A 25,490-nucleotide genomic window follows, 5' to 3' on the forward strand; every position below is an offset into this window, starting at 1 on the left:
GCCAACCAACCCACCCACCCAGCCACTCACGCACGCACACAGCGAAAGCGGGCATTTTCCTAAGATCAATTATTACCTACCCCCACCGCCGCAAAAGGTATTTGACTGCTTTTCGCCTAAGGAGAAAAAATAAGGGCTACTACACTATAAAGGTGGAAGAGAGAGCAACCAAGAACTATGCAAATACAAGCTCCGAAGTCAAAACGAAACCTACTCCACCGCTTAAACGGAAACTCTTTTGTCGAAGCAAATTTGGCCCTGCTGGCCTGCGTTGGTATCATACTCGTCCCCCCGCCTCGCAACTTGGCTGGGCGTTTTCACGCCGCTCGACTCGCGCTTTGGATGGCTCTTTAATAGCCGTTCATCGTCATCCTCTGGCTGTTCCGGCTAAGCTCCCTGTCGGCAGAGGGAGAGATGGGGCGCGACCCGCCGCCGTGACCAACAGCGCTCGATTCCTTGAGTGCGAGAAGCTGCTTCGAGCGGAAGGACTCGTAGTGGATTTGCGAAGTGGTTTCGATCAGGTCCTGGAGGTGGGTGCGGGTAAGGAAGTCGCGCAGAGCGACGAACTCGCAGTGGGTCTCATCCTCGACTGTGCCGCATGTTAGCAAATACCCTCTTTGCGTCGTCCCGCGAGCTTCAAAATTCTGCTTACCGTTAATGACACCCCAGCGGTTCTGGCGACCGCGAACCTGCTGGCCACCAACAACGATGGTCTTCTCAGAACCGACGACGGCGAAGGGGATTTGCTCCTGTCGACGAGGTCAGTCTTCGTTCAAGCTCGATTAGCGTTCTCCAGTCTTCGCTCTACCCACCTTGATCTGGGTCTTGAGGGCAACCTCCTCGTTGTCGTCTTCCTCGTTGTCGTACGGGTACATGCGCAGGTTATGGAAAGCGAATTCCTCCTTGATCCGGGCCTTGAACTCGGCGCGCTCCTCGAGCGTCAAGGAGTCACTCTTGGCGATAACAGGAACAACGTTCACAAACTCGCTGAGCTTCTTCAGGACGACAATGTCGATGGGCTTGAGAGCGTGGCCGGAGGGCTGGATGAAGAACAAGCAGCAGTGGATCCTGGTGTCCTGAAGGTAACGCTCACGCTGCGCGGTGAGCTCCTTACGGAGGTAGGCGGAGTGCTGATCCTTGATGTACTTGACAATAGGGTCCCAGCAGCGGTCGTTGTTGATCAGGTCACCGTAACCGGGGGTGTCGACGATGTTGAGGCGCAGCCGAACGCCATTCTCCTCGATAACGTGCGAAACGGCCTGGATTTCGGTGGTGCTGCGCGGAGACTCATCGGGGGTCAGGCGACCCTTGCTGTCGATAAGGTGCGAGGCGAAGATGGTGTTAATCAAAGTGGACTTGCCCAGTCCGGTCTGGCCTGTAAGGTGGAGGTGGCATCAGCGGCAGCTCGCAGCTTGCAGGCGGCTCGAGAGAAGGGTGCAGTGCATACCAACGCAAATGACGTTGAACTGGAAGCCGCGTTTCAACAGCTTCCGCTCGATCTGCGAGGTGATGCTGTCGAAACCGACGTGGCTCTTGGGGAAGACGGAGGCCGCCGGAGCGATAGCAGCGGGCGTTGCGGGAGCGGCAGCCATGGTGTCGACAGACAGTGTGCGGGGATGGAAGAGTTAACGAGTGGCGTGGTCGGGAGGAGAGCTAGAGAAAGTTGGACGCGTGGAGGTGGTCGGGCGTGGAGTAGTAGGAAGCGCCGTTAAGGGTCTTTGCGTGTACATGTACTGAGTGAGGGAAAGGGGCAGCCGCGCCCCGACAGGGATCATGCGACGCCATCCTTGTACGGGGAAGGCGCCATTTGCTGCTCGATGCACCACCAAAAGTTCGTCCATCACCGCCCACCACCATATCATTGCCAAGCTCTTCCCTAAGGTTCTCCTCCAGCCATGGCCGCTCTCCGCGCTTCCGCTGGCCCGTTTCTCTCGCTGCTCTCCAGCGCGAGCGGGAGCGCACCCACGCGCTCCCTCCCACCTCTGCTCCGTCGCCTGCAGCAGCCGCTCCTGCCCGTCTCTCTTCGCATTCCCGGTCCCGCAGTCGCCGCGATAACGAGCGTGTCTGGCATCCTCTCCGACATCTGGGAATCCATCCTACGCGCCGTTCCCAAGAAGAAGACGTCCCACATGAAGAAGCGCCACAGGCAGATGGCTGGCAAGGCATTGAAGGATGTTTCGGAGCTTGTCAAGTGCCCCGGCTGCGGCAGGCCAAAGCGCGCGCACATTCTGTGCCCCTACTGCGTGCAATGTACGTCGTTTGGCCTCACGCACGTTTAAAGAGCAAGCTGACAACCTGAATAGCAATCAAGAAATGGCTCAAGAACGAGGAGGATAGCGCAGCGACGGCATAGAGAACCTAGAATTGAGGCGGGGGAGAGAGGGTTTGTGAATTGTATGAGAGAATGAGATGGACAGCAAATAGCGTCAACGGCGGTCATGGCATTGGGCTGGCGTTCTGGATACCTCGCGGACTATGTAAAAAAAACATTACCAGCAGAAGATTGAAAGCTGCTTTTGAACAATGCCGAATTGTGAGAAATTCCATATGTGCTCGTGAGCCCTCAATGGCATCTGTCCGCGTGTTGATAAGCCCGGAGCATTGATGTGCGTTGCGATTGCTCCCCCACTATGACATCGTCAGACCTCAAACGCGTCTCCCGCACCACGCGATCCGCAACCACCAACGTCCACTTGCGAAACATTTCAGATCCTTCCCCACACTGAGATCGACCGGGGAAGCTCCAGGCTGTCACGAACATGGTGCGCTTGTCGCAATAACACCAATGCGCCGAGCTAACAGCTTTCGTAGTCCAAACAATACCTCACCCTTCATACCGTCAACAATGGTACCTCTTTTTGCACTCTGGTCCAGCTCAGGCACTGATACCTCCCAGCTCATCCCACCGATGTATTCGCGATAGCTCCTACCAAGACTAGCCTCCTTACCGCCTCCGGCTCCTCCAATATCCGAATCTACTCCACCGAACAACCCGATTTCCCGCTCACGCAGACGCTGCAAGGCGTGCACAAGCTCGGATGCCACCACTTGGTTACATCTGCGAACGGACAAAAGGCTGCTAGTGCTGGTTTCGGCGGTGAAGTCAAGCTCTGGAGCTTGGGCGAAGATGGAAGCTGGGCTGAGGACGGAAGCATTGTGGGTTTGTGCTTTCTTCTACCTACGGATCCCACCACCGATACCAAGACGAACGGCAAGGGGGATATACAGCTTGTATACTTCGTGGCAGCATCAATTTCCCGCGGGATCTCGGTGGTTTTTGGGCACATTGGCTGACTGCGGTTTTCAATAGACGGAAACAAGGCTGGCGAGGTATGGGCCATCTCCTTGAGTGAAGACGGCAGATACCTGGCAAGCACGACGTACGATGGCCGTGTCAACGTGTGGGAAACTTCGTCGAAAGAGAAGATTCGGGAATACGAGACTAAGGGTAGCTTTGGCATGAGCATCCACCTGGTGAGATACACTTTTTTGAGGCACACCTGCTTTTCAGCTTGAACGCCTCAGTGTGACCACTCACTAATTGTCCACTACAGAGTGTCGACGGCCGCTTCACTGCCTCTGGTCATGAGAGCGGTAGCGTATATATCTTCAACAATGACACCGGCCGCCTGCTCCACTCCCTTCCAGGTATGTTTCGTTCTTCAAAGCATGAATTTGCAATAATTCCTCCACAACCGCAAAATACTTCAATGTTTGGGATAACCCAAGACGTTTACATTTATGTGCAATTTCTGGCATCTGACTAGGTCATTATAGGTCTCATCAAGCCCGTCCGCGCTCTTGCCTTCTCCCCAGGCTGCAAACTCCTGGCTGCTGCTGGCGATGCTAAGACCATCGCCATCTATGATGTATCTTCCGGTGAGCAGATCGCCAACTTGTCGGGCCATGCGGCATGGATCATGAGCCTGGACTGGAGTGATACGGGCGAGTATCTTCTCAGCGGGTATGTATTTCTTGACTTCCTCAAGGCCACACCCCGTCTCATCTTAGGGGCACTTAGGTGCCACTCTATATCAACGTAACTAACACCTGCGGCTCTGTAGTGCTTTTGACGGCAAAGCCAAGATTTGGTCTCTCGAGACCCGGATGTGCGTTGCGACTCACTCCGAGTCAGACCAGACGCTGTGGACCGTTAAGTGGCTTCCGAAATCGGCGGCACACCGGGCTGAGATGTTTGCTGTGGCAGGTGCTGGGAAGAGCATCTCCTTCTACCGTGAGGCAAGCGGAAGCTGAGTGGGTGGATGTTTAGGGGTGATAGCTTGCGGAAATGATGTATAGACACCATGATTTAGTAGCGAGGCTTTAACTGGAGAAGTCGGCTTGAATGCTTGATAAGCTCAGCTATGAAGAAAAGCTTATAAATCCTAATTATGTTTCGTTCTTCGTAAAAGGTGTGATGTTTAGAATTTTTGAGGAGACAAATTGTATGAAAAGTACAAAACTGGACTTGCACTTGTTGGTGGAAGAGATTTTAGCATGTGTGCATGTTTTTTTTTGTCTCTTGGAAATCAATAAAATGTACAGAGTATACGAGTCATACTTTTGCTGTTGTGCCTTAAATTATGACTTTCCCAAAATAGATGAGGTCACCGAGCTGTATCAAAGCGGAAGATCTCCGCGCGCGGAGCTCTAAAAAACAATCGGCTTCCCCAATCAACAACACATGCTTTTCTCCAGGACTTTACAGCCTTTGCAGCGCAACCGTGTCTGGACCATCTCCAGACTTGCCAATCGGCGATATGGATCCACCCTAGCTGACGCGCTCGCCAACCCAGAGAAAAAAGTACACTCGTTCATCTCACGCTCGCGCGACCCGTACCTCAACCTCTCGATCGAACACTACCTACTCACGAAGTCTCCGCACGACTCAACAATCCTGTTCCTCTACACCAACCGACCATGCATCGTCATCGGGCGCAACCAAAATCCATGGATGGAAGTGAACCTAGGGCTCTTGAGAGCGGCGCGGTCGAGCCAACGTAAAGAGACGGAACCGCCAGGCATTGGGGAGCTCGACCTCGTGCGGCGGCGGTCCGGCGGCGGCACAGTCTTCCATGACGAGGGCAACGTCAACTGGGGCGTGATTTCTCCGTCGGACGATTTCTCGCGCGACAAGCATGCGGAGATGGTGGTGCGCGCGCTGCGGAAGCTCGGCGTCGAGCGCGCTAGGGTCAATGAGCGGCATGATATTGTGCTGGACCAGGGCGCAGAACGAGCGAAGGTGGATGAGGCCGATACCCATAAGACGCCGTTCGGGGAGGGGCCGCGCCCGTTGAAGGTTTCTGGCTCGGCGTATAAGCTTATTCGTGGGAGGGCATTGCACCATGCTACTTGTCTGCTCTCATCGCCAAACTTGCAGATCATCCCGGATTATCTGCACTCCCCTGCTAAGCGGTTTATCAAGGCCCAGGGTGTTGAGAGTGTCAGTTCGCCGGTCGCAAACATTGGAATTGAGAACAGTGACTTTGTGGAAGGGGTTCAGAGCGAATTTGGCAGTATGTACGGGCTGAGCTCGGACGGCAGCGTTGCTGTCGAAGTTGGAGAAGAACAGTTGGGCGTCCCCGAAATCGACAAGGGATATGAAGAGCTAAAGGTGTGCTATGAGTTACTCCACCGCCTCAACGTTGCGCACTGACATTCTCCCCAGACCCTCAAATGGACCTATCTATCAACGCCAAAGTTCATCTTCTCGACCAAGGAACCCTTGCCAGATGAGCGTAGAGACCCGGTGCTCCCTGCCCACTTGGAGGATGCTCAGGTTGTGCTTACTGTGCATAATGGCACTATCAAAGGTGGGAGAGCTTGCTTAGGACCGCTTGGTGAAACTCGCAGTCCGCGCGAGGAGGCTTTGCAGGGCCGCAATCTGCACGAGATTGATGATTGGCGGCCATACGTCAAGTACGAAGGAGGTATAGCAGAAAGGGATGCGCTTGCAGGCTGGTTGCGGGCGACCCTTCCGAGCCCGCTTGAACAATAAAACTTCCCATTGTATACACAAGCATCTATCCGACCTATCATGGTATTGTAAAATCTGTCCATATAGCTTGTATATCATGGAGCTGTCGAGCATAAATCACTGTCTTTCTATAACCCATTTTGTATCGTTGAGAAAATGTATTATTCACAACCCGAAGCATCATTTGAGAAGCCTGATGCAGCTAACTTTTCGTGCCTTTGAGAAGCCGTTTCTACACGCGAAAGATTTGCAGATAGAACTTCCCTGAACTCTACCAATCTCTACAGAAAGCGACGGATCGCATCTATACAAAGCGTACCCTTCTGCTATCAACAAAAGAACATCGCGAAAGCCCCAGAAGCCTCTCATGTACATATGCGGCTTACAATGACAATAGCATGAATCACTTTCTAAGTACACAACGAAAAAGAACACCAAAGCACATATACGACCTCCTATCTACCTACTTAGGCTGTCACTTCGCAGTCGAAACTTCTTCTCCTCTTTATATCCGAACTACTTTCGTATGCCTTGGAATGAATCTTTAGCTACGTGCACATACCGCCAATGCGTGGATATAGGTGCAACCGTATCTAGTCTCATTTGGATCACAGCAAGAGAGACATAGTCTGTTGAGCGTGTACATTAAGGCCACTTTCATCTTTCTCCATGCTACCTTCGTACACACGACCATTGTCTTGTTGTCTATCATCATGCTACCTCCCTACCCATGAGCGTCGCATCGTCGTCTACCCTTAAACTACCTTTGTACCTACGAATACTATCTCACTGTAAACTCGTAGGCTCTTCTCATACTTGCGAACATTACCCCTCCACCTATCATTAGATGCCTTGCTATATTCCCGCTGCACCATCTATGCTCCCCCTCTCGATGCCTTCTCGAAGAAATACTACAGCATATTATGTATGTACCTGGATGCATCTCAATGACACCGATTTAAATTTCAGTAAATGCATACGCCGCCGCCTGCCGCCCGCTACCTTTCACCTGCATCCCCGAAGACCTATATAGATCAATTTGCGAATCATTCCAACAAACCAATTCCTCACTGGTGCACTGGATGCCATAAGCGATTCCACAATATGTGCTTATGTAACATAACAGCTATATTGAGCACGAGGGTAACAAATTCAGAGCGTAGAGCGTTCGAACACTACCATTAGCAATAAAAAACATTTCGAACTTAGACCGCTGCGTGTGTATCGTGATGCCGTGCGTTCGTCCGGGTAAGCGTGCAGAAAAAGCGTGTAAGCCCGAGAAACCGTGCTCCAACTTCACTCAACTTCACTTCATCAAAGATGACGGAATCTCCTCGCCCTTTCACTATACTCTACCTATTGACTCTATTGTCCAGAAAGTACACAACATGCAGGAACCATCTCGAAGTGTTTCACTCCACACTTCGCTCCTATCACTATACACCGAAGTCCAACAATCCATTCAGTTAGCTATTGTAACCTATAGAGCATAAATCCATCCCCATGAAGCTTCCTCCAACTTCTTTCAACCTGTGAACCGTCTGCCACCTTCTGCAAGCCCATCACCGAAATCTTGACCTTTTCTGCTTCCCCTCTCCTACCTTTTTTGCCTACCCCTTTCCGCCACCATCACCACCACCACCACCATCATGGACAACTTCGGCCTCGAGAACGCCGTCTTCTGGTGGACGGACCCGGAGCCCCCTTACGCCTACGACGTGCCTGGCGAGCACGACCCGACGGAATTCCCGCTCTTCGATCTCCCTCCCTTGGACGCAGCGGAGGAGGAGCTGTTCCCCGGCATGGGCGAGCCTGCCCCTGAGCCTAGCCCCTCGACCAGCCTCGATAACGGCGAAGGCGACGAAGACGGCGACGAAGACGGCGAGGACAGCGGCGAGCGCGGCGTCGGCGGGCCCATCGTCATCTCCTCCGACGATGGCGACGAAATGTCCAACGACAACAACGACGACGACGACAGCTACAGCGAACTCGGCGCTCCCACCACCACCACATCCGTCACAGACATCTCGTCCGCCAACGCCAACAACACAGCTCTTTCCGCCTCCGCACCCGTCACCACCGCCGCCGCCGCTGCCATGTCCGCCCCGCCGCGGCCCTCGCTCATCCAAGAGAAGGCCGACGCGGCCCAAGACAACAAGACCGGGCGCCGCAACCCCGACTGGAACGCGTACGAGCGCGAGAGCTGCGCCGCCGCAATGCGCCAAAGCCTGCGCGACACGCCGGTGCTCCAGACCGTCGAGCGCTGGGACGACGTGCGCGCCATTCTTGCCAGCCAGTTCAACATCAATCGCCGCACTGCTTCCGGCGTCAAGAACTATTGGAACCGCAATGGACGCGTCGAGTCGGGCGTCGATGAGCGGAAGAGACCAAGGGCCCAGGCTATGCGCACGACGCTTTGTGGCGAGGACAAGAAGGAGGAGCAGAAGGCCCAGAGAGCCGCCGCCGCCGCCGCCGCTGCTGCTGCTGCTGTTGCTTCCAGCAAGGATCCCGGCTCCAAGCACAGCGTCCGCCGTGCGCGCCGCGCGGGCGACGACGACGACTTCGGCTTTGTTGGCGAGTCACTGGCTCTGAAATCTTCTGCTGCTGTCCAGGCGCTTAAGGCTGCCGCTGCCTACCCGGTTCCTGGTGATGGAAAGCCCCTTTACAGGAAGGACTGCCATCATTACAACAGGTTCCTTCCGACGACTGGCGGCAAAGAGCACCCCGGCGCTGCGAAGACGCATCTTTCCATGGCTGGCGGCAAGAGGCTTCTCTCAATCGGCCGCAAGAGCATTCCTTCGACTGGTGAAGAGGATCTCCCTGGACTCGGGGGCAAAGGCCTCAAGTTGCGCAAGCGCGGCGCCAGCTACGACGACGACGGCGACGACGATGAAGACACCAACTCTGGCAACTCCCACGTCTCAAAGAAGGCCAAGCTGGACACAGAGGCATACCAGGCTCGTGCCGAGACTTCTGGTGAACATTCTGAAGGATACGCGGAGGTTCATGAATATGGAGATGAAGAGGAGCAGGGGGATGAAGATTACGAGACGATTGAGGGTTACGAAGACGACAAAGAAAACTACGAACAAGACGACCAGCCCGAAGAAGAAGAAGAAGAGCAGCAGTTGGAGGAAGAAGAGAGTACCAACCCCGAGCAGGGCAAGGCTGAGAAGCAGGTTCAGGAGGAAAAAGACCATGCGCTCGCCCTTGAGTTGAACAGCGAGTGCAGCTACAATATGCGTAGCTCTCGTCGCTCCTACGGATGAGATTTGGGATTGGTCTTTTGTTTTTTAGCGATACAATGTTCAAGCTTGTCTTTCTTTACCGATACGGTACTTGAGCTTGCCTTGGGGTGCAGTGGCAGCAAATGAACTTCTAGGTAGATATGATACTCAAGCTGGTCTTGAGAGCTTGTGGCAGCTTGAATTAATCAATAAATACATGTTGTTTTCGAGATGGCTTGTCAAGATCCAGGGATTAGAGGGAGTGTTTATGAGATGATGAAGATCTGACATGTTAGGATCCAGGTTGTCGACTGATATGGAGTGAGTCAGGGAGTCCCCCAGAGAGGCGATGCCTGTTCAGGGTTAGTGCGGGGCTGAAGGGCTCCGGCCGCGGGGACCAAGTTGAGTCAACGGGAATCAGCGCGACAGAAGGTAAGAAAAACATCACACTCCACAATGGCCACCTCCGAGCCCATCCTCCCCCAGGAGGGCAAGCGCAACATCCTCATTACTAGCGCCCTGCCATATGTTAACAACATTCCTCACTTGGGCAACATCATTGGCTCCGTCCTCTCCGCCGACGTCTTTTCCCGCTTCTGCAAGGCCCGCGGTCACCCGACTCTCTACATTTGCGGCTCCGACGAGTACGGCACTGCCACCGAGACCAAGGCCATCGACGAGGGCCTGACTCCCCAGGAGCTCTGCGACAAGTACCACCAGATCCACAGCGATGTCTACAAGTGGTTCAACATCGGCTTCGACAAGTTCGGCCGCACCCCCACTCAGCAGCAGACGGATATCGCGCAGGACATTTTCACCAAGCTCTACAAGAACGGCTACCTAGAGGAGCAGACCACCGTCCAGCCATACTGCGAGAAGCACAACTCCTTCCTTGCCGACCGTTTCGTCGAGGGCGAGTGCAGCATATGCCACGACCCGGGCGCGAGAGGCGACCAGTGCGACAAGTGCGGCAACCTTCTGGATCCGCTGGAGCCAGAGCCGGAGGCTGCCGCCGCTGGGTCGGACGAGGCTGAGGCGCACGGCGAGGTGAAGGCCACTGGCTTCCTCATCAACCCCCGCTGCAAGCTGGACGGCGCCGCCCCGGTGAAGAGAGAGACTAAGCACATATACTTGCGCTTGGACGCGCTGAAACCGGAGATTGTGGAGTGGTTTGAGAAGGCGAGCAAGGAGGGAGCCTGGTCGTCGAACTGCATCCAGATCACGCAGTCGTGGATCGACAAGGGTCTCAAGCCCCGCGGCATCACCCGTGATCTGAAGTGGGGTACGGCTGTCCCTCTTCCTGGCTATGAGGACAAGGTCATGTATGTCTGGTTCGATGCCTGCATTGGCTACGTCTCCATCACGGCGACGTACACCGATGAGTGGGAGAAGTGGTGGAGGAACCCCGACAACGTCAAGCTCTACCAGTTCATGGGCAAGGATAACGTTCAGTTCCACACCATCATTTTCCCAGGCTCGCAGCTCGGCACCAAGGATAAGTGGACTAAGATCCACCATCTGTCCACCACCGAATACCTCAACTACGAGAACACCAAGTTCTCCAAGTCTAAGGGCATCGGTGTCTTTGGTAACAACGCTAAGGATACCGGCATTCCCTCGGACGTCTGGCGTTACTATCTGCTCTCTAGGAGACCGGAGACTAGCGACGCCGAGTTCAAGTGGAACGAGTTCATTGACGCCAACAACAATGACCTGTTGAAGAACCTGGGCAACTTCGTCAACCGCGTCATCAAGTTTGTGGCGGCCAAGTACGATTCTGGTAAGTCTAGACAATTTTTTGTGATGGGTAGTTCTAGCTGACACATAGACTCGCAGTTGTTCCCGACTACACCAAGTACACGGATGACTACCTTGAGAACCACAAGAAGGAGACCAACGAACTTCTGAAGACCTATATCAAGGATTTGGAGGCAGTCAAGCTCAGGGCTGGTCTCACGACGGCGCTGCACATTTCGTCTCAGGGCAACAAGCTCCTCCAGGACAACAAGCTCGACAACAGGCTGTTCGCCGAGGAGCCTGACCGTTGCGCTGCTGTTGTCAGCATGGCGCTTGAGCACATTCGCCTTCTTGCGAGCGTCATCGAGCCCTACATGCCCGCCACCGCCAAGGGCTACACCAACGACAAGGGCGAGTTTGTTGCGGGCATGTTCCAGCAGCTCAACGTCGAGCCCGTTCCTTTCATTCCCGAGGACTGGACCGCGAAGTCGATCCAGCCCGGCCACAAGATTGGCAAGGCCGGCTACCTGTTCAGCCAGATCAAGCCGGAGAAGGAGCAGGAGTGGAGAGAGCTGTACGGTGGCGAGGAGGCCAAGCGCCAGAAGGCTCTGGAGGCGGAGAAGAAGGCGGCTAAGAAGGCGGCCAAGGACGCTGACAAGGCCAAGAAGAAGGCCAAGAAGGAGGCTGCCAAGGGCGCGGCGGGCGTCGAGGCGGCCGAGAAGAAGCAGGAGGCGGACCCTGCGATAGAGAAGGTCACGGAGGCCATGGAGAAGGCGGATGTGCATACTTCATAGACGAGCTACGAGACAAGATGAGCGATGAGATAAGAAAATACTAGATGGTTGAATTGATGAGAGATACCCTCGGTGCGATGTCGGGCTGGTTCGGGTGTTGGTGTGCATTTTGTCGTGACCAGCAGGGAGCGGTGGTTGCGAGTTGTTGAGCGGCCACGCTTTTCTCTCGACGATCGGCCCCAGATTCACTCGGGCCGGCGAGCTCGGAGTGGCGGACTGACCAACTGCGAGCGGTGGATTTGTGAGAGGCGCCTCCGCTCTCGCTCTCCATCGCCAAATTTTGGTCGACCATCTGCCTCTCTCCCCCAATGGCAGGCCAAGTCTTTTCCCTACGGGCTCCCGCCCTGAGAGCAGCCAGGCTCGCCAATGTCAAGGTATTTGCCCTCACCGCGCACCGCGAGCCGCCCTTCTCACGATTCGTAGCCCTCGCGCACTCTGCTCCAAGGCCGGAGGCACCTCGCAACCGCCCAGACCTCGTCGCCTCCCCCCGGCTTCGATGTCGCCATTCGCACCCCTCCCTACCCCAAGCTCCTGCGCAAGCTCAATGAGGTGCGCGGCATCCTGGGCGCCGACCGCAGCCTTACCCTCGCCGAGAAGATCCTCTACTCGCACTTGGACAACCCCGAGGAGTCTCTCTTGACCGGCACCAACAATGGCAAGGACATCCGTGGCGCCGCCAACCTCAAGCTTAAGCCCGACCGTGTCGCTATGCAAGACGCGTCGGCCCAGATGGCTCTGCTGCAGTTCATGTCGTGTGGTCTGCCCACGACCGCTGTCCCGGCCAGCATCCACTGCGACCACATGATTGTTGGTGAGCGTGGCGCCGATGTCGACCTTCCGGAGTCGATCAAGGGCAACAAGGAGGTCTTTGACTTCCTCGAGTCGGCTGCGAAGAAGTACGGTATTGAATTCTGGCCTCCGGGAGCGGGTATTATTCACCAGACGGTCCTGGAGAACTACAGCGCGCCGGGTCTCATGATGCTGGGTACGGACAGCCACACGCCCAACGCTGGCGGTCTGGGCGCCATTGCCATTGGTGTTGGTGGTGCGGATGCCGTCGACGCTCTGGTGGACGCTCCGTGGGAGCTCAAGGCGCCCAAGGTTTTGGGTGTCAAGCTGACTGGCCAGTTGAGCGGCTGGGCAAGCCCCAAGGACGTTATCCTGAGCCTTGCCGGTAAGCTCACCGTCCGTGGTGGCACTGGTTTCATCATTGAGTACTTCGGTCCCGGCGTCGAGTCCCTCAGCTGCACTGGTATGGCGACCATCTGCAATATGGGTGCCGAAGTTGGCGCTACGACCTCTCTGTTCCCCTTCTCCCCCGGCCACATTCCTTACCTGAACGCCACCCACCGTGGCGCCATCGCCGTCCAGGCTGGCACTATAGCTGCTTCCCCCGGTCCTCGTAACCTGCTCCGCGCAGACCAGGGTGCTCAGTATGACCAGGTCATCGAAATCGACCTCTCGACGCTGGAGCCCCACATTAACGGTCCCTTCACGCCCGACCTTTCCACCCCGCTTAGCAAGTTCAAGGAGACGGTTGAGACCAACGGCTGGCCTACCACTTTCGGTGCTGGCCTGATTGGCAGCTGCACCAACTCCTCTTACCAGGATATGACCCGCGCCGAGGACCTCGTCAAGCAGGCTAGCTCCGCCGGCCTGTCTCCCAAGTCGGACTTCTTCATCACCCCTGGTAGTGAGCAGGTCCGCGCCACGCTGGAGCGTGACAACACCTTGGACACGTTCTCCTCTGCTGGCGGTGTCGTCCTGGCCAACGCCTGCGGTCCTTGCATTGGCCAATGGAAGCGCACAGACGAGGTCAAGAAGGGCGAGGCCAACGCCATCCTCACGTCGTACAACCGCAACTTCCCTGCCCGCAACGACGGTAACCGCGCGACGATGAACTTCCTCGCCTCGCCCGAGCTCGTCACCGCCATGTCCTACGCCGGCAGCACGACTTTCAACCCCATGACGGACAACATTCCGGGCACTGACTTCAAGTTCCAGCCGCCCAAGGGCCAAGACCTGCCCACAGCCGGCTTCGCCACGGGCAACCCGGACTTCCTGCCCACGCCCGGCAAGCCGGACGCCAGCGTCGAGGTGCAGATCGACCCCAAGTCGACGCGTCTCGCGGTGCTCGAGCCGTTCGCGCCGTTCCCGAACAACGAGCTCAGCGGCCTCAGCGTCCTCTACAAGGTCAAGGGCCAGTGCACGACGGACACGATCTCGGCGGCGGGCCCCTGGCTCAAGTACAAGGGCCACCTGCCCAACATTGCCGAGAACACGCTGATTGGCGCGGTCAACGCGGCCACGGGCGAGACTAACACGGCATACGATGCTGACGGGTCGAGCTGCGGGATCCCGGAGCTGGCGAAGCGGTGGAAGGCGGCCGGGCGCGAGTGGCTCGTCGTGGCCGAGCACAACTACGGCGAGGGCTCGGCGCGCGAGCACGCGGCGCTGCAGCCGCGCTACCTGGGCGGGCGCATCATCCTGGCCAAGAGCTTTGCGCGCATCCACGAGACGAACCTCAAGAAGCAGGGCGTGGTGCCGCTGACGTTTGTAAACGAGGCCGACTACGATGCCATTGACGCGTGCGACGAGATCAGCACCCACGGCTTGCTGGACACGCTGCGCAGTGGTGGCCAGGGCAGCGTGACGTTGCGTTTGAAGAAGAGGAGCGGTGAGGAGAAGACCATTGAGACGAGGCATACCCTTAGTAAGGACCAGTGCGGGTTCGTGCTTGCGGGCTCGGCGCTGAATCTGCTGGCGATGGCAGCCAGGGAGGGGAGGGAGGAGGTCGTGAGGCAGGCCGAGTTGTCGGATTAGGGTGGTTGTGCATGGGTGGCTTGGAAAATAAAATGGTGGTGTGGGTATATAAGCCGTGCATGTATGTGTCTGTAGGGGGTGGGAGGGTGCCATGCATGGGTTGGCGTCTGTTTGTCTGTCTGTTGTCTGTCATAGCATGAGTTAACTGTATTGGATTTACTTTTGGATTTGCTTCTGCCTCTGCTTCTACGGTTTAGTGCAATTGATGATCTTCTACTACTACAAGAGTACAAGCCCCTACCATGCTCAACAACAAAAGCACGGTGCATGGCCAATATGGCTTTTAGCTATGTCCTTAGCCTCCATGATGGCCTATATAGTATGTGCACGACTAGGTACTCAGTCCAAAGTCTAACCCGCGTGCTTGATAATCAAGCTAGTGCGTGTCACGGCACAGCGGCAAGATTCCGCGCAGCTAATTACCCTGGCCTACGTAGGAGAGTGCGTGGGACGTAGTAAAAGAGGGAGGCGAAACTAGTCAGGAGTTATACTTTGGCTTTTTGGGACGCGTCGTATGCGTGTTGTATGTAGTATAGCTTTTATGCTCAAACTTGCTCAGCGTTGGCTGAGGGGAAGGGCGCAATTCGGTCTGGTTGGTGGAGGGTTGGGATAGGCGGGTTTTTGCAGAGTGTTGTAGCACTCTGCTCTGTGGAAATACTTCTACGAAGTGCACAGGGCTATACGGCTTCTTTCTTTGCTAGGGCACAAGCAGTAGAGCAGTATCTGTACAGCGAAGATAAATTGGCAGCTACCTAGAGTAGGTGGTACATGAGGATGAGTGGTATGGTTGGTTTATTATACAGGACATTAAATTTCGTATTAAGGACGTCTAGTTTAGAGGCAACACCGTAAAGGTATAACAATTTGGTAGAATATTAAAATGTTGAACTTTAACTCCATCCAACCTCCAATAGATATCTTTTAGCTTAGACATCCTGAAACCATTTATGCTCTAGCGCTTCAGCCGCCGTAAGCCTCTTTTTAGGGTCAAAGTTCGTCAGACCAGCAACAAGACTTTTGAAATCCGTATCAATATCCTTCCATAAAGTGATAGGCTCGCGCGGGTTGTCACGACCAAACCCGCTTCGGATATATTGAAAGATCGGACGCCATTGGCTGTTGCCAAGGTGCTCCAACAATCCGTTAAACCCTTCCATGTCTGCGAAATAGGATATTTGACGCTCAATGATAATTGCCTGGGGTTCAACGTCATCAGACAACTCTTCTTTGCCGACTGCGAAAATGACACGTCCAAGAATGGCATATATGCACTATATAACGCCAGTGTGAGTATCTGATCTGCTTTAGAGAACTGTTCTAACCTGGAGATGAAAACTTACAACGATGCCAAAGGAAAAGACATCTGATGGTTTGTTGACTGGGCCATTTGCGTGGGCTTCCGGGCTGCGCCACATTCTGTTCCCAACTAACTTGCCAATGATGTCGCTTCCTGGGGGAACATATGCTGCATCCTCAATATCGGCAAGCTGGACCTTTTCGACAGCACATCCTCTAGCTTCCGTTTTCATTGCTACCAAGATGTTGTTTGGCTTGATATCTGCCATGCATTAACTATTACCGAGCAATATTAGAACTCAGGGAACGTCTTACCTGTATGGACGATGTCCTTCTCGTGCAAAGCCGCAATCCCACGTAATGTGTCTCTAAGGATCCGTTTCCTGTCTTGCGCTGAAGTAGTTTTTCTCGAGACAAGGCTCAGAAGATCATCGGACAGATAGTCGTGGATAAGGATCGAGTGCTCCTTGATGGTGTCCCGCAACTGACGGACATAGATGCAACCATCCAACCTGCTGTAGATGTCCTGGATATGTCGAAAATCAGAATCAGGTACATACTTTAGTATGAACTTCTGGTTGTCCTTAGCGCTGCGCCGATGGAAGTCAGTAAGATAATATCAGTAGGTCTGACTTAAGGCACACAAACACAGCAAGGCCAATACGGCGCAGTGGAGTTTCGCTCTCCTGAATGATTTTATTGACAACTAGGTAACGACCAGATGCCGTAGTTATCGAGGTTCCCTTTTGTATGATGCTCCATGAGTTGGATGGCATTTTGTTGATGAGATGATGCGTCGTCGAAGTGACGACTAAGCCCAAAAAACACTAGCGCGCGCACGAAGCACAGGATATAAAAACCCCTCACAAGGCGAATTTTCCTTTCTTCTTCATGATACCAAACACGGTCCCAAAATACCCTTGGGTAGTCAGATTCTCCAGTTGACTTTCCACATTCCCGAGTGACCAAGAACGCATGCAACCTGGCTTGACCCTTTCTAATCCCGCGGCTTGTTTTCTTGCGCTGCAAAAGACGTGGGTTCGCTTTGGGCCGACATTTCTTTCTCGTGTTTGCAATGTGCTGTGCTTCGCGTCGCTTCCATGTCTTCGTGGTGTGTGACGGGCTCGATGCTGTTTTGTCTGCGTGTGCAGGTGATGATGGTGTTGGGCGATGTCGACGCCGGTGGTGGTGGATGTTGCTGTTTGTCGCGTAATAGCGTGTCAACCGCGGCGGCTGTCACCTCGAAGCAATTGGCGTCTGCATGCGTGCGCGCATTTGCCTGGCCTGGCCGTCCGTCCCTACGGATGGATGGATCTCTCTGCGCCTGTGACGCTGAGACTTGAGGCCGTTTTGCGGGCGTCGCACGGTGCGGTTCTCCGTCATCACCTGAAACATGCTCTCGCAAGTCCATCCACTTCAGCGGAAGCCACGGACTTTGCGGCTTCCACTGGCACTGGCAAGCTGGCGTCGTCGTACCTGCAGCGGCAGCGCGCCTCAGGGGTCCGCCTTGTGCCTGCGCTGCGGGACGCGGTTGCTCTAAGCCTGTTTCCGCAACGATCGCTGGAACAACAAGGTGTCCGTTATGGATGACACTTGACACTTTGACACTGATAGACAGGCACGCGCTCACAAGTCAAGCCCGCGATTGCGCCATTTGCGCATTTGCACGTGTGGATGTTTGTGGTAGCCAAGGCATGGAAGTCCAGGCCAGAATCGCTTTCATTTCTCATATCCGAACAGTCCTCCTGTATCCCGCAGCAGAAGCTCGCCATGATGTCTAATTGTATAGATGTGTGTGGGTGTGGGTATCGCAAGCGCCGTCGTCTAAACCTCCTGAGGCTGGCCGTCGGCCTCGCCGGTGTTGACCTTCTTGCCCGTCTTCTTGATGGTGTTGAGGACGGTGGCGTAGTCGAGGGAGGGCTCGGCGACGACCTCGGCGGTCTGGCCCTCGAGGTTGACGGTGTGCGACTTGACGCCTGGGGGAGAGAGGTGTTAGCAGGTAAGGTGTACAGCCGACGGGGGGCAGCGCGGGGGTTGCGGCACCATCAAGCTTCTTAAGGACGCGGTCGACGGCGCCGGAGCAGCCGCCGCAGGTCATGGTGATGTTGAACTTGTAGTTGTGCTCGGACATGGCGGTGGTTGAAGTTGGAAAATGCGTAGGTATGTAGTAGGTAGTTGGAGGGAGTAGTTGAGGTGGCCAGCGGCGAGAGGGTCGGACTTATATATGCGGGTGGTGGGGCACAAAGAAGAAGAGATGGGAGGAAGGGAGGGAGGGACAGATTGCTGCTCGTGCCAAACCAGCTAGATTAAATAGGGCGCGTAAGCTGGGACACGAGCGAGAGAGGCAAACGGCGTCGTTTCGCGGGGCGGCTTTACAAATCCATCTCTTTGGCTCTCGTCAATTGCGCGCTTCACACACCGGGATGCGCGATCGGCACGGGTCCGGCGCTGAAACGACCTCAAGTCGCGTTCCACTTCCGTGGCACGCCAGTCTGCCCCGGAAATAATACAGCCGCCGGCGTGATTGACAGGACCCCGCGCTCGAAGCTTGATCGTCTAGTGGCTTTGCACTGCGGCTTGACCCGGAGCGCGCAAACGTCACCGATTTTGTGTGCCCAATGCCCCGCGGCCTTTCGGCGCCCACCTGCACCACCCAACCTCCAGATACGCCCTTGAACTCGGGGCAGAAGAAGCAGTGGCCATGTCTTCGTAAGCCTTTGCCCTGTACCGCTCGTCAACCCCGCTAATCGTGGCCTACGTAGCAGCAATATCCTTTTCCTGCCTTTCCGTCGCACGCATACCGTATCTCTCTCGAATGCGATCAAGCAGTACATCTCTACCAAATATGATCAGCACCCGGACATGTTCACCTCCGATCTGGAGGCCATCGATATCCTCCGCGCGAGCGCCGTTCACTCCATCGAGCCGCACGCGAGCGGTATCCGGAAGTTGGAAGCATATGGGGCTCAGCTGGTCTGGATAGGCGGAAAATTCCCTGTAGACGTAGGTCATAAGATACGGCGTGGAACTTTGGCCTGGATACTCTTTTCTGACGCCGTTATACTCCCTAGATTGGCGTAGATTTCTCCTGGTACCCCGCGTTGGGGTACAACACGCAGCGCCCAGGTTGGTTTTATGTCCTTGCCGATCTTGGAAGAGACTACTGACCTCCGCTTAGTTTCAGAAAACAACATCCGCTTTGAAATCGCTAATATCTTATTCAACCTCGCGGCCATGTTTTCTCAGCTGGCCATCTCCGCGAACAGAACAACCACTGAGGGCCTGAAATTGGCTTCCAACCAGTTCTGCCAAGCAGCGGGCGTGCTGTCCTACCTGAAGACAAACATCATCCCCGACCTGCGCACGAATCCGCCCGAGGATATGGATACGATGACCTTGGAGAGCTTGGAACAACTTATGTTGGCACAGGCGCAGGAGTGTTTCTGGCAAAAAGCCGTAAAGGACGGGCTGAAGGACGCCTCGATATCCAAACTTGCGGCTAAGGTATCAGACCTCTACGCCGACGCGGGAGACTGGGGTATCAAGTCCGACGCTATCAGCAGCGAATGGATACACCACATGAACGCCAAACACCACCATTTTGCAGGCGCCGCGCAGTACAGGGCTGCTTGCGACTGTCTCGAGAAGCGCAAGTACGGTGAAGAAGTTGCTAGGCTAAAAGACAGCCTGAACTGCGTAAATGAGGCGCTCAAGGAGTCTCGCTATGTCAACAAGGCAGTGCAGGCAGACCTTAACGGCCTCAAGAACAGGGTAACTGAGGACTTGAAACGTGCAGAGAAAGACAATGATATGATATATCTTTGTACGTCGAATGAGCTTCTTGCTCTCAACATGTGCTGATCGAAGTATCCATATAGTGCCCGTTCCTCCGAAACCTGAGCTCAAGGTGCTTGACCGCGCCACTATGGTTTCCTCCAAGGTTCCGAAAGAGGTCTCCGATCCGCTCTCCGTGCTTGGTGATAACACTGAGCTTGGTCGCCCCTTGTTCTCGAAATTAGTACCATACTCTGTTCATGTTGCAGCAAGCATCTACGCCGATAGAAGGGATCGCGTTGTCAATAAGACGATTGACGAATTTGAGGGTCTTACTGCTAGGATACACGAGTATGTTTCTCGTTCGCCGCTCATATTGATATACTAACCTAATAAACAGAGTTCTTAAGAGTCTGAACCTCCCCGGTTCGTTACAGGCTCTGGAAAAGCCCCTTGGTCTGCCCCCTGGACTTGTGTCACACGCCGAAGAAATACGTCAACAGGACGGCATCAATAGATTATTCCGCTCTATTGATGAAACCGAGAAACTCAAAGAAAACGATCGGGCCGTTTATCAGGAAGGTGTCGATCTGCTTCGCTCTGAAACTGCCGAAGATGAGCGAGCCAGAAGGAAATACGGTACAGACCGATGGATCAGGCCGGCCTCGGCCGACGCCGCGGCGAAGCTGTATGCGCAGGTCAGCGAGATAGACGGATATCTCAAGTCCGCAGCCAACAGTGACAACATTGTTCAAGGAAAACTCAAGGACACGGAAAGCCATATTCGGCTCCTATCTGGCACAGATCACGACCTTGAACAGTTTGTTCCCAGCAGTAGGCGGGTCGTCATGACTGCAGCTGTGGAACGGGAGGCCACAAAACTCAGGGGGTGTCTGAACGAGGTCAGCAGGCTTGAGACCAGACGGAAGCGCAAGATCGAGACTCTCAAAGCCAAAGCGAAGCAGGACGATATCAGTAAGTTTGAAACGCCTTATTTCCGAGAGTCTCGGGCTAATAGTAAGCAGACCCCGATTTACTGCAAGAAACGGCTCGGCTCGAGAGGGAGTACCCCATGCAGAGCATTGAGGCTGTGCAGTTTGAGGACCTTTTCGAGCAACGCCTGCACAAGTATGACGTCGACAATGACATGGTAACGGAAGACGAGCAGGAGCAAGAGTCAGTTTTCCAACGCCTGCAGGACGCCAATGCCGCATTCGTTGCCGCCCGCCGCGGGGATTCTTCGACGAGACAGCGCGAGCAAGCCCTGCAGCAGCTCGAAAACGCGTACTTCAAGTACAAGGAAATCATATCGAATCTGGACGTCGGCCGCAAGTTCTACAACGACCTTGCCAAGATCACGGGAAGATTCAGAGACGACTGCCGCAATTTTTGCTACCAGCGGAGGGCTGAAGCCACACAATTCGAGAGGTAAGTAAAGAAATGCCGGTACTCGAGGGGGCACGTGCTGACAGGGGCCCACGCGCAGCGATCTCTCGGACGCAATGTCCTCGCTGCACCTGCAGCAAGCCAACGCGCTCCAACAGCAGAAGCAAGCAGACCAGGAGAACCGGCCGTACCCTGCTCCGGCACACGCGGGGCAAGCAGCGATTCCCGCGCCAATGCCGACGAGGGCAACGCCGGCAGCGGGTCCCACGAATGGCATGTGGACGCCCGACATGCCTATTCGGTTCGGCAGTGGAGGGCCAGGGCCAGCGGGTGCGGCACCCCAGGGTAGCGCCAAGGGCGCGGTGCAGGACGCGCGGTGGGATCCGTCAAAGGGAATGAAGTTTGCGTGAAGATCATGTCGGACGAGTGGCTGGGGCGCGGGCGGAGTGGCGCAGCAGCAGTTAAGTTATAGATATATACGTTGAATGGGGCATGATAATCAATTGCCGGTCCTGGGATTAACTAGAGGCGCGCGCGTCGTGTCTGCGTAGCTACGTAGTACCGTGGTAGATTTGCCGGTTAACCTTAGATAGGTAAATCAAAAGGGCACGTGCTCTGGCAAGGTCACGTTTTTTAAGGTTCTCCTACGGTAATGTGCTGGCATGAGCAAGGCTGAAACAAGGGAACAAAGGGACAAGAAATGGGCAAAGAATGACGACAAGCCTGGCTGTAGGAGGTTCTAAGAATAGTCCATGGAAACAGGAACGGCGCATCTGTTTATAGTCAGCCTTGGAGGGAGCCTGGCGAAGGGGGGGCAGTGCTGTTTTGGACAGGGCGGGAATGGACGAATAATGGGCGAGTGAGGTGTCAGGCAGCGACACGACTCATGGCGCGCCACTAGCCACTCCACTCCGCACTGCGGGTTGATTCTTCGCAACATCACGCCCGTCGCCCGCCCGCCAGCCATCGTGCCCGTCCCGCGCCCGCCGTGCCCGCCCTGAGAAACAATAACCGGTGGGGACGCCTGTTCTCGGCCAAATTAACATCCTTCGAGCAATAGCTACGCGTATTTTGGTACATATACTTGCTGGCTGGCCCCCAACCATACATACAGTACTCGTACTCCCCTCATCCGTGTCAACCGCTGCACCACCTGCACCCCGTTGCTGCACCTATATTTGGCTGCCTGGCCTCGTCACCGCCCAGAGCCCTAGCGGCTAGCTCCGTCGCGTCACTGACCATCCGCGCGCGACCCTTCAGCTGCTGCGCCCCCAGGCTGAGTCGCAAGCACACACGACTTTCTCCCCAACCAGAACCTGCGCGCGTCGGCTCGACTTTGCTCTGCTTCATCGCGCATAAGCTTGTGCCCGTCAAGCTGCCTCCGCATCCATCGCTCATGGTCAGAGCGCGTCCCGCCGTCCAGGAAAAGCAACATACATCATAGTCATGGACCACATTCAGCGCTCCCGCTCGCCCTCGGCCGGCCACCACCGCCATATAAGCCATTCGCCCTCGCCGTCGCAGCATGGGAGCTTTCACGACATTTCCGGTCTTGGTCTGGACGCCAACTCGCTGACGCCCGACCAGAGTGCTGCCTTCGGCAACGCCTTCACCGCTGGCCAGCTTACGTCTGCCTCCAACAGAAACTCCTTCGACCTCTCCAACTCCGGCTTCCTCTCGCCCACCCAGGCCCAATACCAGCAGCCGCCTCATATACAAAACCACAATTTCCTCCAATCCCAGGGCAACCTCTCCGCCCACGCCAGCCCTCAATTTGGTGCCCAAAGTAACAACAACCTCTTCCCCGACCCCTTCGCTCAGGGCAACGCTGCCGGAAACAACGGGGGGTTCGATACCCAATTCTTCCCGGGTGGCGACAACTCGCAGGGACAGTTTAGCGATCCCTCGTTCTCGCTAGATCCGCAGCTTCTCGACGCGCCAACGACCCAGGGCCAGGCGATTGACCCCACCAACCTCATGTCTGCTACCGCGCATTCCCCTACCCCGCCCCATCTCCTCCAGCCCGACATGCCGCGGCATTCGAGCACCAGCCCGCACGCGTCGCCAAACCTCAACCAGGGTGGGTTCGGTTCGGGGAGACACTCTAGGCAGACGTCGCTAGACCCCTCGACGGCCTTTACACAACCGCAGGTGGATTGGAATGGCGTGCCCTTTAGGGGTCATCGGCGTGCACCTTCAGACACGTATTCCGACGTCTCGTCTAATCACCCGTCTCCGTACTTGGGCAACAACGAGCCTTTTGACGATAACCCGTCGCCATTGCTGGGCGCGCAGCAGGATCCCGCCATGTTTCAGGAAGTCGGGATGAATTTTACCCAGTTTTCGCTTTCAGACAATGCGAACCAATCTTTGACTCCAGGACATAGTCCGCACATTTCCCCGCGTCTCATGCCCCAGCAATCTGCTCTGCCGCCGTTCACCGCTGCGAACAACTATGGCTTGACTCCCGTGCTGAGCAACCAGAACAACAGCAATTCAGGCCTGGACATGTTCCCCGGTGGTGGGCAGGAACCTTTCCCGGCACTCTCCCATAATGATAACTTCGAATACGGCGCATCGGACCAGATGTCGCCGCCAGAGATCAACATTGATTTTGCGCCGCCATCGCGGCAGCAGAGTTTTGAGCCCCCGAAACCGGAGGGCGATGCGTCTAACGCGTTGAGCCCGCCCGATAGGAGTAAGTCGTGGCCATCGCAATATGCATGCGAGTCCCCGAGCTGATTGTAGTACAGGTCGCAGCCGTAATCGCATGCGCGCAAAGTCCGATCCCTTCAGCGGAGCCAGCACGCGCGCATCGACCCCCGCCAGCGGGAACTCGGAGCCCGCGGGCTCTCTCCATCCCAACGCCGCAAAGCTGTCTCCATCGCGATCGCCCTCGCCCGGCTCTAGGTCCTCGCGCCGCTCCTCGACCTCCAGCATCAACCCACAACGAGATTACATGCTCGGACTTGCAGATCCGAACAGACCCTCTCCCGGTGCTTCACCTCAGGGCGGTAGCCCCGGTGCGGAAAGCGTCGCGAGCAATGGTGGTGGTGGTGGTGGTGGTGGTGGTGGTAGCAAGCGGACACAAAAGCATCCTGCGACATTCCAGTGCTCTCTATGTCCTAAGCGCTTTACGCGCGCCTACAACCTGCGATCCCATCTTCGCACGCACACCGATGAGCGCCCGTTCGTATGCAGCGTATGCGGCAAAGCCTTTGCGCGACAGCATGACCGCAAGCGGCACGAGGGCCTCCACAGCGGTGAGAAGAAGTTTGTCTGCCGCGGCGTGCTGAAAGACGGCAACGGGTGGGGCTGCGGGCGGCGTTTCGCACGCGCCGACGCGCTAGGCCGCCATTTCCGCAGCGAAGCGGGCCGCGTGTGCATCCGACCACTGCTGGAAGAAGAAGCAGCAGAAAAGGGCTGGGACCTGGGCGCCGCGAGCCAGGCACAAGCAGTGCCGGGCCAGCCCGCGCCGCAGACAAGCATGCTCGGCGCGCCCGGCGGCATGGGCCACCCTGGCGGCCTGGGCATGCCCTTCCAGCATCATCAGCAGCAACAACAGCCCTTCGACCCATTCTCGGCGCCGCCGCCGCACCAACAGCACCCGGCGTTTGCGCCGCACTCGTATATCCCCGCCGCGCTGCTGCAACAGTACCCCGCGCTTGCGGGACTACAGTGGGACGCGCTGGGCCCCGGCCCGAACGGCGCGGGGGCCGAGGATCTGGGCGACATGGTCGACGACGATGCGTACAGTGCGCGCAGCAGCTTTGATGCGAGCAGTACGGGCGACGGGGTGTGGGATGGGGATGGGGGCATGGGGTGGGCGAGCGATTCGGGGCAGGGGGTCGAATCGAGGTGACGGGATGGGGTGGAGTTTCGTAAGTTAGTATCTGAGTGAGTGGTGGTGGGTTTACTGGTTGCTGCGTGCTACGCTACTACTGCTGGGGTTAAAGTGAGAGATGAGGAAAATTTTAAATCATGTAGCCAGGGGGAGGCGATGATAGGTGGTAGATCTGGGCGCGCTTTGCTTGCTTGCTTCGACTGCTTGCTGGTGGCTGATACACTTTCTTGACGGATTCTTCTTCTTTTTCTTTTTTTTGATGCTTGCGCATGATGGATGGATGGATGGATGATTGGGGTGGCGGCGGTGGTGTTTTGTTCTTACCTTATCTTGTCTTGCCTTACTCGTTCTTGCGTTGCGTTTTTCGTTTTATATTCCCTCTCCATTCTTTCTGCTTCTTCTTCTTCTTCCTCCTCTTCCTCTTCTTTTCTTCTTTTCATTGTTCTCTCTCTTCTTTTCTCTCTTCTTTCCGCTCGTCATCATCATCATCATCATTCTTCGTTCTTTTTTTCTTACTTCTTGCTGCTCGACGGGCGATGGGCGCGCGCGCGCACACCTGCCCTTCTGCGCTTGTTTTGCTGGGATGGGCTGGCTGGCTGTTTGTTGTGTTTGCGGTGGCGTCGGCGTGGTGG

The 25,490-nt window shown here is 55.7% G+C and overlaps 10 protein-coding genes across 10 annotated transcripts; 7 read left to right on the top strand and 3 right to left on the bottom strand.

The window, feature by feature from the left end:
• Positions 1 to 80: 80 nt before the first annotated feature.
• K452DRAFT_358362 (uncharacterized protein) lies at positions 81 to 1,697 on the bottom strand. The gene is made up of 4 exons (XM_033546187.1): positions 1,448 to 1,697; positions 813 to 1,375; positions 653 to 749; positions 81 to 589 (listed from the first exon to the last, which is right to left on the bottom strand). The coding sequence occupies exons 1-4, from the start codon at positions 1,590 to 1,592 to the stop codon at positions 351 to 353; spliced, it is 1,044 nt and encodes a 347-aa protein (XP_033398333.1). The 5' UTR covers positions 1,593 to 1,697; the 3' UTR covers positions 81 to 350.
• A 146-nt stretch (positions 1,698 to 1,843) lies between these two features.
• On the top strand, positions 1,844 to 4,450 carry K452DRAFT_270420 (uncharacterized protein). The gene is made up of 6 exons (XM_033538985.1): positions 1,844 to 2,250; positions 2,897 to 3,160; positions 3,311 to 3,474; positions 3,555 to 3,648; positions 3,778 to 3,964; positions 4,065 to 4,450. The coding sequence occupies exons 1-6, from the start codon at positions 1,896 to 1,898 to the stop codon at positions 4,252 to 4,254; spliced, it is 1,254 nt and encodes a 417-aa protein (XP_033398334.1). The 5' UTR covers positions 1,844 to 1,895; the 3' UTR covers positions 4,255 to 4,450.
• Positions 4,451 to 4,510: 60 nt separating this feature from the next.
• Positions 4,511 to 6,152, top strand: K452DRAFT_270425 (uncharacterized protein). The gene is made up of 2 exons (XM_033538986.1): positions 4,511 to 5,614; positions 5,669 to 6,152. The coding sequence occupies exons 1-2, from the start codon at positions 4,685 to 4,687 to the stop codon at positions 5,996 to 5,998; spliced, it is 1,260 nt and encodes a 419-aa protein (XP_033398335.1). The 5' UTR covers positions 4,511 to 4,684; the 3' UTR covers positions 5,999 to 6,152.
• A 1,266-nt stretch (positions 6,153 to 7,418) lies between these two features.
• On the top strand, positions 7,419 to 9,443 carry K452DRAFT_287042 (uncharacterized protein). The gene has a single exon (XM_033540408.1). The coding sequence runs from the start codon at positions 7,627 to 7,629 to the stop codon at positions 9,244 to 9,246; it is 1,620 nt and encodes a 539-aa protein (XP_033398336.1). The 5' UTR covers positions 7,419 to 7,626; the 3' UTR covers positions 9,247 to 9,443.
• A 198-nt stretch (positions 9,444 to 9,641) lies between these two features.
• On the top strand, positions 9,642 to 11,741 carry K452DRAFT_318213 (uncharacterized protein). Its single transcript, XM_033544130.1, has 2 exons — positions 9,642 to 10,984; positions 11,041 to 11,741. Exons 1-2 carry the CDS (start codon positions 9,661 to 9,663, stop codon positions 11,733 to 11,735), a joined length of 2,019 nt encoding a protein of 672 aa, XP_033398337.1. The 5' UTR covers positions 9,642 to 9,660; the 3' UTR covers positions 11,736 to 11,741.
• A 274-nt stretch (positions 11,742 to 12,015) lies between these two features.
• Positions 12,016 to 14,737, top strand: K452DRAFT_318214 (uncharacterized protein). Its single transcript, XM_033544131.1, has 2 exons — positions 12,016 to 12,109; positions 12,159 to 14,737. Exons 1-2 carry the CDS (start codon positions 12,044 to 12,046, stop codon positions 14,556 to 14,558), a joined length of 2,466 nt encoding a protein of 821 aa, XP_033398338.1. The 5' UTR covers positions 12,016 to 12,043; the 3' UTR covers positions 14,559 to 14,737.
• A 747-nt stretch (positions 14,738 to 15,484) lies between these two features.
• Positions 15,485 to 16,630, bottom strand: K452DRAFT_226940 (uncharacterized protein; the record flags this gene model as incomplete). Its single annotated transcript, XM_033536865.1, has 4 exons — positions 15,485 to 15,829; positions 15,899 to 16,116; positions 16,170 to 16,437; positions 16,499 to 16,630. The coding sequence occupies 4 exons, from the start codon at positions 16,628 to 16,630 to the stop codon at positions 15,485 to 15,487; spliced, it is 963 nt and encodes a 320-aa protein (XP_033398339.1).
• A 1,048-nt stretch (positions 16,631 to 17,678) lies between these two features.
• On the bottom strand, positions 17,679 to 18,262 carry K452DRAFT_270438 (uncharacterized protein; the record flags this gene model as incomplete). The annotated part of the gene is made up of 2 exons (XM_033538987.1): positions 17,898 to 18,262; positions 17,679 to 17,830 (listed from the first exon to the last, which is right to left on the bottom strand). Exons 1-2 carry the CDS (start codon positions 17,983 to 17,985, stop codon positions 17,679 to 17,681), a joined length of 240 nt encoding a protein of 79 aa, XP_033398340.1. The 5' UTR covers positions 17,986 to 18,262.
• Positions 18,263 to 18,416: 154 nt separating this feature from the next.
• On the top strand, positions 18,417 to 21,621 carry K452DRAFT_287045 (uncharacterized protein). The gene is made up of 8 exons (XM_033540409.1): positions 18,417 to 18,563; positions 18,617 to 18,857; positions 18,926 to 18,980; positions 19,033 to 19,677; positions 19,733 to 19,979; positions 20,029 to 20,603; positions 20,654 to 21,056; positions 21,115 to 21,621. Exons 1-8 carry the CDS (start codon positions 18,556 to 18,558, stop codon positions 21,422 to 21,424), a joined length of 2,484 nt encoding a protein of 827 aa, XP_033398341.1. The 5' UTR covers positions 18,417 to 18,555; the 3' UTR covers positions 21,425 to 21,621.
• An 839-nt stretch (positions 21,622 to 22,460) lies between these two features.
• K452DRAFT_226407 (uncharacterized protein) lies at positions 22,461 to 24,876 on the top strand (the record flags this gene model as incomplete). Its single annotated transcript, XM_033536824.1, has 2 exons — positions 22,461 to 23,712; positions 23,768 to 24,876. The coding sequence occupies 2 exons, from the start codon at positions 22,461 to 22,463 to the stop codon at positions 24,874 to 24,876; spliced, it is 2,361 nt and encodes a 786-aa protein (XP_033398342.1).
• Between the last annotated feature and the right edge of the window lie 614 nt (positions 24,877 to 25,490).

Source organism: Aplosporella prunicola (genome assembly GCF_010093885.1).
Source record: "Aplosporella prunicola CBS 121167 unplaced genomic scaffold K452scaffold_11, whole genome shotgun sequence".
NCBI lineage: Eukaryota > Fungi > Ascomycota > Dothideomycetes > Botryosphaeriales > Aplosporellaceae > Aplosporella > Aplosporella prunicola.